General features: G+C 36.0%; 1 protein-coding gene across 3 annotated transcripts in view; it reads right to left on the bottom strand.

Annotated features, from left to right (window-relative positions):
- Positions 1–416: 416 nt before the first annotated feature.
- CLSTN2 (calsyntenin 2) overlaps positions 417–9,972 on the bottom strand; it is a 683,850-nt gene continuing 674,294 nt past the window's right edge. For 2 of the 3 annotated variants that reach the window (XM_054040098.1, XM_054040099.1), the window contains exons 15-17: positions 8,308–8,431; positions 7,507–7,691; positions 4,133–6,651 (exon numbers count right to left, since the gene is read on the bottom strand). In XM_054040098.1, the coding sequence (XP_053896073.1) occupies positions 6,448–6,651; positions 7,507–7,691; positions 8,308–8,431 (513 nt within the window). In that variant the 3' untranslated portion in view covers positions 4,133–6,447. Of the gene's footprint in view, positions 2,249–4,132; positions 6,652–7,506; positions 7,692–8,307; positions 8,432–9,972 lie in introns of those variants that run through there. The other variant, XM_054040100.1, reaches the window with a different exon arrangement.

The following is a 9,972-nucleotide window of genomic DNA, read 5'->3' as shown; positions in this document are numbered from 1 at the left end:
ACACACTCTCTCTCTCTCTCTCTTCCTTGTTTGTGGCAGGATTTATGCCTACTGTGCCCAGAAAAAAGTTGTCATCACACAACATACATAATTGCAAATTCATTCCTCTGTCCCTCCTCCCCCACTTAGTAGACACACACACTCCAACATGTATGCAGTTAATAGAGTCCTTATATCTGCAGTTGGTAATGTAAAACCTCTAAAGAAATTAAGAAAGTTAAAAAAAAAAAAAAGGTCTTTAGTTAACTTTGTTGTAAATGTGCATTTACTACCAAGGTTTCAATAGCCCAAGTCTGGGTTAAGGTTTTTTAGAGAGCATAAAATTACTTCAAAACAATTATTATTTCCCCTACAGTAATTAATATCAATATATAAAAATAAAAATTATAATAACTAAGTTCTCATGAGGCCTGTTCCAACACCTATTGAAGTCAACAGAAAGACTCCCTCCCAATAGACACTGCGTATCAGGTCCACGCACAACCCACTTTTTCAATCCCCAGGACTATTGCAAACTCTTATAATCCCTGTGTAAGAAAGTTGACAAATCCTTGTGTCATTTTTCTACGTGTTATATAACAGAAGCTTCAGATAAGATGGTGGTGGGTTTTTAAAAGTATTTTCTGTGGTATCTTTCACCCTTAATTACAGTCAAGAACTTTGTGGAATGAACATGAACTGTTTTTATGCAATTCAGGCTCTATTAATTTCTGTTTAATCATCATGGCTCCTTTCCAGAATAATAAAACACAGCAGCTTGCTAGTCATTCAGAAACAAGGAAGCTTAGTTGACTTGTTAGACATCACTGGTGAAGTTTTGCTGGTACATGTTATTTTAGCAAAAATATTTCTCAGGTTTGATGCAATGTGCTGTAACAATAGCGGTTGTCTCTTGGACAACTCGGTCCAACAGGATGCCTTTCCGCCACTCTCCAATCAAAAAGGATCATGCCTCCAGCTAGTATGGTCTAAAAGAAGAGTTAAACCATTCCAGCATGATCACAGACTTGTATTCAATCCTTCTTTCCAGGATGCCATTTCCGTTATTAAAAATACTATAATACTCTACAGCAATGGTCCTAGCCCACTCTGGCTTATAACTGTGTTCCTGCTGTGTTTACACTGTTAACCGCAGGAAACATAGCAATTCTTAAAGAACATGCTGGCTCCCTATTTGTTTTGAGTTCAATTCAAGGCACTGATGCTGACTGTGCAGAGTGTAGCACAGTCATTGCTCTCCCTCACAAGCGGGATATGAGTGGAGTCACCTGCGAAGCTCTATGCAGGTCGGGCCTGGGCATAGAAGTCAAGGTCAGCTGGGGGTTCTTTTGTTGTCAGTCCTTAGACACGGATTTCCGAGGGGTAGTGGTTGAAGGGGTCCTCAGTGGAAAGCAGTTGGATCTGGAACTTTAATGATGTCTGGTGTGCAGAGACAGAGTCTCTGGTGGACATTCAGGCTTTGGTGTACGCCATATGATTTTATGAAAATATGCCAATGAGTGTGAATATAATGTAATTGGAAAATGCTTCATGCAAAAGGTCTCTTGTAAAGTATCATTACAAAGCTGATAATCTACTGAGTGTGTTCATCCTATTTGTATGAATGTATCATTCTTGTATCTTTCCTATCCAAAGTTTAGTTCTCTTGCTGTTGCTTCTGCCACATTGGCTCGTTGTGGAAGGGGAGTAGAAAGCCACTATACAGAAAACATTAAAGGAAAAACATGCCCCACAAAGGTGAAACAATTATAGTTGGAAAAACTAAGATGTTAATCATGTGTTAGACATCAAGATTTACAGCACTCGGTTCCTTTCCCTCAAGCTAGATTCCTACAAATTGGGTACATGAAAATTAAATTGTGCTACAAGGTTTATATTGTCATTTTCAATAAACATATGAACAACCGGCACAGGTATGCTTAATCTAATCAGCAATTATGTACTATAGTAGGGAGGATGGGATTTCTACTGGCTTGTAGATTATCAAGACCTCAAGACGTGTATTTCTCTTCTCTCTAAACAATCAAATGCTTTCTAGATGTCTTAATTTCTGTGATCTATGGTGTATTTCCCAGATAGCATCATCTGTTTGAATAAATGAATATTCAGAACAAACACTAACATTTTATTTTAGTTAATACTAAGATTTAATGAACCCTTATTTGAACTGGTGTCAGCTGGTGCAGTACATCTTGATATTGATCTCAACAGCCATATGTCTTTAGAATCATTTGTAGAGATCTAATACCTGTGGTATGGGTGGAAATAAAAAAGAAATCTGAGCTATTGACCATGAAAAGGAACATAAGCAGCAATATTAGTTCAGATAACACATTGTACAACTAGATTGAATTTGCATTAGTACATTTTTCAGCTTTTTCCAACCTGCCTCTATCCTCAAAATGTCAGAAGAGAAAATGTAAGTATCTATCTTAGGGCATTTTTAACACCCCATCCCCATAACAGCCAGATGCCATATGAGAAGGTCTCACTTTTGCAGTTTTTCCAGGGACTTTTGGGGCCCAATTCTGCTGCTTTTAATAAAGTAAAACTCATCTTAATGACATTAGGGTGAGTTTGGCTGAGTAAGGGTCACAAGACTGGGTCCATTTTAACACTTGCTACTGGAAAATGAGGACTTTTGTGTGGCTTGATGGCCCAGATCTGTATCTGGAGTAAGGGGATATGTCCCAGGGAGCCAGATTATTCAGGGGAGTGCAAAAGAGTAAGGATATTATACTGCCCTTTTAAGAGGTTGTACAACACAGTTCGTACAGCAGGGGCTGGGGAGTGGGCACCACACAGCTTCCTGAGGGCGAAGATTACAGTTTTACCTGTCTTCTAATAGGAGATACATAGATGCTCCTTGTATAGACTCTCCTTGTCGCAAACCTGTTCAGATCTGGGTACAATCTGGCCTTGAATGAAATATAGTCTCTAGTCCGCCACATGATCAAAGTGATAAGCTTGAGGGTGAGGGGAAATATACTTAGAGATCTCTAAGGAAGTGAAACAGAGAGCCCCTATTAAGAAATATTATATAGTACTTTTCATTAATCAACCAGTACAGTTATGTACATTTTAGTGTGCTGTAGAACTGGTTGAAATTTTTTAATCTAAGCATATTTTTGACAAAAAATACTTTTTCAATCAAAGTAATTTTGCCCCCCATTTTTGGGTGGAAAAAAATGGCAACTGAAAACAAAACAAAACAAACAATTCAGTAAAAGTGCTCTGGCTTTCATAAAGATTTTCTACCTTTGGGGGGAAAAAAATCTAGTTTTGGTTTCAGAAAAAGTGAAATATTTTTATTGAAAATTCTTTTTGAAAACCAAAACATTTTTGCTTTTCATTAATTAAAAAGAAACTAAAAAAAAATATTGTAGAAATGTTTGGAAAAAAATGAAATAATGAAAAAAATTCTGTAAAAACACACTGTCATTTTACAATCTTTTCCAGTGTTTTGGGCAATTGCTACAGAAAACTGGAGTGATGTTTTGTATGTGTGTGCATTTTATAAAGGAATATCCAGTTCTCACTTAAATTTTGTAAAAATGCCCCTCCTGATCATTTGAATGAAAAATGCTTCATAACCTACTCAGATGATTAACCTAAAATAAGTACATTTCAGTGTATAGACTACAATTTTGTAAAACCAATATAGCAATAACACAGGCTCTGCTTTTTTTCATCTTACTTCTATAAATTAGACATATTTACAATATAGAATATAAAATTATTCATGTTTGCTCCTTCTGTAATGTACCAGCATGATCTGAATAGATTTGCATCCAATAAACAAAATATTTAATGAATATTCATATATTATCAAGTCATGAATAAGTTTTAAAATAATTAGACTATTAATAACGTTGTAAGTTGCTGTTTTAAATCATAAGAATGGTGAAAATCATTGACAAAAAAGTTGATTTTTAATTTTTCTATACAATTTTAATTTTGAGATCGATTTTTAAATCTCTAATTTTTACTTTCTGTCTGAGCAGAAAGCTTTGTTTAGTTGTGTGCTGAAAATAACCACAAATGAAAGGCCTGCTTCATATTATTATTGAAAAAAAAAGGAATTATGCCTTTTCACCAGATTTCCTTACATCATACTCTGGAAGGAAGAAAACACAATATATATATTTTAATAATGAGTTGTTTGTACATACACCATCTAGAATGCAAAACAGTGAGTGGCCTAAAGAACATCTTGCTATTAGTGTGAGTATAAAAATAAATTAGGGGACCAATCCGGCTGTTCTTACACCCTCAAGTAAATGGGACAGTAACACATGAGAAAAGTTCTGTATTGCCAACACCAAGCAGTCAAAAATCATGAGTCAGGCTCCCCAAAATCATGAGGTCAATCTAAAAACCATGATTTAAAAAATAATAATAAATAAATAAATAAATAAATAAATTTGGGACTGTCTTCATTTACCTTCTAATATTTTAAACTTGTAGGGCCCACTCGGGTCACATTTTCAATCTTTTTTTGCAATCATAAGAGCTAGAACTTTTTATTGTTTAAAATTGTTTAAAAAAATGAAAGCTGAGATTTTCTGTATTCACGTTAATGTAAGAGCTGGGGCTTTAAGAAATATACCAAGTAGTGAGAGAGCTGGCATCCCTGAAAGTTATCCATATTAACCCAGGGTCAGTAAGGGTTGCCCCCTGCAGGATTAAGTGCCATGACTGTGCATGGAGTGATGGCACCCTATCAAAGAAAAGATTTACACATATACTTTTTTGCTCAGTTACACTCCATACTGTACTGCTACTGAGCTTCTTGGGGGCACACAGAAAATATAGGAGGAATGGCTCACTCCAAACAGCAAATTACAAAAGCAAAATCCAACAAACAAAATCTAAAGGAAAGAAGAGTGTTGGAAACAGGTGAAAAGTCACAGGGCAGCATTCACTATCATGACAATTGGTTTGTCTGTTATACATTAAAATAGTTACTCTAGGAAGTGCTGCCTCATTTGTTATTCATGTCATTTTTAAGATGCAAAGGATATTAAAGGGAGGAGGAAAAAACAAAAACAGACTTAACAGCATATTTTGTGTACTTTTTCTTTGAACAGTGTTTAGGAAAAAATATGCTGCGTTATACTAATACTTGCTCAAGCTCTAATTGTTCTTTTACTTCTTTTGGTTCCAGGTGGTTTTATCTTTCCTTGTGCCTGTTTTATTTTATAGACCCCTTTTCTCAAAAAATAAAGGGTTCAGGAAGAGGAGAAAAAGGACAATTGTAGGTGCAAAGGAGAGCTGGAGAGTCTAGGTTATGTCAGTTTTTTCCTGTGCCACTGTTTGGTTGATAAAAGTATAGCAAAAATGGGGGACGATATTTTATAGAATAAAGCCAGACATAAATTCCAGCTGGCATCATTTAATCAGTCTTTCTACAGGCAGAAGGGAACATTTCCCCAAGATTAGATTTTGTTTTCATGCATACATGTAAGTACTTGTCTAAGTCCCAACCAGAGGCAATTTGAGTATACTGGGGTTCATTGATTTTCTGTTACTGCAGTAAGATACTGCATCAAGATAATGATTTACAATGCAGATTACAAAACACTGATTTGCAGCAAATTACTGAATCTGTGGCTAATGATCAGCCCCACAGGTTTCAGCCAAAACCAAGTTGAATTAGAATTTATGTTTCACATAAGATAACATTATTTAATCTGTGGGCAGAAGATCTTTGAAAGTTAACAAAAGAAAAAAGTTTCATTTTCTGGGGGTTTTACATGATAGTAGTCAGGTTTCAATAGGTGGACTGGATAAAGATTTTATCTTCAAGGTCATGACACATTCGCAGAGAAATGTATTACCCATTCCTATTCTCACATACACCCTACATGTGAAGTCTTAAATATCCTTCTGTAGAATGCAATTAACGTCCAAGAAGGCAAAAAAAAAGAAGGAGGTGGTAAATGGCATTCAGCCTTTGACACCTGTAGCACTAAACCTCTGCTCTTATTGGAAGGCAGATTTTTTTTAGACACACAATAAAGTGAAGCCAAATGGCAACAGAATTATTAGGACCCACAGAAATAATCATCATAACAAGCTGAAATCTCTCCTGTATGAAAAAATAGCAAAGGCAAAACCTCTATGGATTGAGTGACAGGACTTTTATTGGATTATTTGGAACAGAAACTGGAAATTGAGGGAATAAATTGACAGACCAAGCTCCAGACTAGTGTCATTACCATAGAGGACATTAAAGTTGGTACCCTGTATTTCACAAGGCATTGTAAGGAAAGGGACAATTCTATCAATAGCAACTGATACAACTATATCAATTTGGGTAATAGAACTATATCTATTTTAGGCAATAAATTCAAATCCTGTCAGTTAATTCATAGACAGAGATTAATTTGTCTCAGAAATAAATTGTATTGGTGTTTACAAAAGGAGCAATGGGACTGGCAGGTTCTAGTAAGGAAGTGTTGAATCATCCCACTCCAACTGCTGTTGCCTGGTGGCATTCTGTTTGACTCCCTCATTTCCAATTTCTTCCTCCTCCTCCTCTTCCTCCTCTTCTTCACTGTCACCTGATTCATCACTGGTCGTATCTTCCTCCTCCTCTTCCACCTCCTCCTCACTTTCCTCTTCTACATGATGAGGCTCTTCATATTTCTACATTAGGTTATAAAATACAGGGAAGGAAAAGGACTTGTTCATTAACCTAGCTAGGGGAACATAAAGCAATTGAACCAATAGTTTAATACCTCCTGTAACACCCATGAAAATAGCTATGTAATGGATTGCTCCAGAAACTAATTGCTAATATATTGGGAAAGTGCAATTTACATGGCTACCTGATTATTATGGGATATATAGAGCAGAGTAAAGTAGCAGGTAAATTCTAAAGCTTGAAGCTATTGTAAAAAAAATGGAATATTGGTAAATGACTCATTGCTTAGCAAAACTACCTATAGTTAGCTCTTTTAACTTTTGATCATGTGTCAGTTTCTCTGGACAGGTGTTCAATTTTGTTGCTCTTTTCTGAACCTCTGCCCTGGATTGCCCCTTGCCTTCAGTTTGTCAATATTTGGTATCAGCACATTTTAAAATGGATGAATTGCATTGTTGTGGGTGGTTTAAATTGCAAGTGTCTGTGCTGGGCAGGAAGTGATAGGGCAATGCTCCTTTCCCCCTTAAGTCAATTCTTCACCATCCCTTCAAACAACAATCATATACAGGATGACAAATAAAATAATAATTAATAATAAATAATAATCATAATAATAATCATTATTTGTATTGGAATCGTGCCTAGAGGCCTCAACTGAGATCGGGGATCATTTGTGCTAGATGCTGTACATACATATAGTTAGAGACAGACCCTGCCTTGAAGAGTGATCAAACAAACAAAGTAGCAATCTAAATAAATCCATCTTTAAAGTGTTTTTTAAAAACAGTAACTAAGCAAGCTACCACCCAAAATGCTAACTCCTGGAAGTGCCATGGCAATCCAGCTTTTTTGCGTACCTCCATGGGGTTGACAGTAATGGTTAGAGCAGAATCATCCCAATCCATTTCATTTTCTTTACTTCCTTCATTTTCCGTAGAGCTGTGCTGATGAGAAGTCCGAACTCTGTAGATGCCCAAGGCTATGATGAAGACTAGTATGCTGACACAGATTATTATAACAATAGTAGCCACGCTTGGAACAACTGAAAAAAATAATGGAATAATTTCTCTACAGATTTGCCTACACACCACTAAATACATTCTTTCCTTCTCTGTTCTTTCTTTCTTTATGCTGAGATTCTGCAACCAGCACATCACTCATAATATTTCCTATAATTACATTCAGTGATGACAAATGGTATGAACAATGCAGAACAACTCAACGTCAGACCAGCTGTCTGTTGATGCCAGAGGTTAAATTGTCTTTCATCTATATTGTCCCTTTCTGCTAAGGGACAAATATTCCCAGATATTCCCAGGAACACAATTAGAGAATTAACTTTATTTGTGAAAATAATTGATGTCTGGAATTCTGCCATTTGCTGGTTTTAATTTTTCAACTTTCTGGTCTCTATATTTAAAAACAAAACAAAACTGGCCACACAATTTCCAATAGTGCATTTTTTAACTAAAGTGCAACTCCTCACGAAGACAGAGGGGGACAAATGTTGCTTTCTCTTACACCTATGCAATGACTTCTTTTGGGTTGCCCAGGGTATAAGTGGGGATTCTATGTCTTCATTGGTTTACTGAACTGAATCACAACAGAAAGACTGACAACACCTTAAGTATTATGAGCAATTTCTGTATAGTTAATACCTGAGCCATGAATGCTGTTTATGCTTTCCTCTGGGTGATGGATAGACTGGAGAAACTGTGGCTGTATTACCATGTGATTTACATGCTCCATAAAATTAGAGTTGGAGTTGTGTAGGATATTAACCTGGAATAAAAGAAAAAGTAGTGTGATACTACAAAGTGCTGTAAATTCCAATACCATGCCTTCTGGTGTCTGAAACTGTGCTGCGAAGTTCATCATCAGATAAGAATATTATATAGATCTCAGTAGAAGATTCAAGTTCATTCTATAGGCACTGGAGACAAGATCAAGAGTCTCCCAAGCCAGTTAACCTATCCTGGGTTATTGTATGGCTTGGCTGGGTCACTTTGTTATTGGTAGCTCTTGAACAGACTGGAAGAATAAAGACGCTTTCTCTCTTTTTTACCTGTATGAACCAGCTCTCTCTCTCTCTTTGTTCCTCTTTCTATCATAAGTTAGATGCACTATTGAAGTCACTAAGAGTTTTATCATTGTCTAACAGGTCTGGACATTTGTAGAGCCCTAATGCCATCTGTTCAGACCAAATATTTCTCTCTTCATCCAATTTCTCTCTGAATATTGTCACTTCCTTTTTTATGCTACTATAAGATGCATTTTCTTAGCAAGTTGTGGTTTCAAAACTTCATATGAAATACAGCTTACCTTGACCTGCAACTCTGAATTTGAACAGCCCCAAACATTATGGTATTTGAAATGCTAATCAGGATCCAAATATGCAATATTTGATATAACTTCTACATTTACAATGGACTGAATAAAAACCCCAGATCCAAACACCTCAAACTTTTGTGATAATAAAATTTTAGATATCAATCTAGATCCAGTTTTGTGGCTTAAGCCCATATTTAGTAATTGTTGCTTTTGTTCATTTTTCTCTAGGTTTACTTCTTATTTAGCTATCTTTAGGATGTCTGTTTTAAATAAAGTTTACTTTGAAAAGTAACCATGTAAAAATGGCACCCAGTTATTCAGGCTGTTCCCTGAATGTATTCAGTTTTATATCTGCTGACATTAGTGACTAATACATTTTATTACTCTTGCTTCTGTTAACACACTAGAGCCATGCCAGGTGTGGGAGAGTGGGCTGAATTCTATTTTGGCTCATGCGTTAAGATAATTGTTAATTAAGTTGCAGAGGCATGGTCAAATCCAGCCTTCATTTACTAAAGTTAGACATAGAATCTGGCCTAGAAAATCTTTATGGAGATGATCAATGAGCCAGAAGGAACAAAGCTTGATTTTCAGAACCCAGATTACATTTACAGGGCCAGCAATTAGACTCAACCTTTTTACTTGTAAACCAAGACAAATTGTTCTGAAAATTGTTGAGACCCCAACACAGAACTCTCCAATGACATATTTAAAGTCAATTTCCACAGTACAACTGCACTTGAAAAGTGTCCAAATGAAAACCCAAAGAATCACCAACATGGTGCTCAAGAAAGTGTTTCACAAATGTAAGTATTCATGCAATCCTGACTATGCAATGTAGCATGTGTGCATGATACTTGTGTTCCTCCTTTTTGCCTGAAAATGAGATATGAGCCCAAGTTAACAATTTTTAAACACTGAGTAAGATGAGCAATATATCCAAATATTGACTATATGTTCCATTTAGTCATGGCAAATACTATCCTTTGTAA

Source organism: Malaclemys terrapin, chromosome 9 (assembly GCF_027887155.1).
Source record: "Malaclemys terrapin pileata isolate rMalTer1 chromosome 9, rMalTer1.hap1, whole genome shotgun sequence".
Classification (NCBI taxonomy): domain Eukaryota; kingdom Metazoa; phylum Chordata; order Testudines; family Emydidae; genus Malaclemys; species Malaclemys terrapin.
This window is presented reverse-complemented; position numbering and strand designations above follow the sequence as displayed.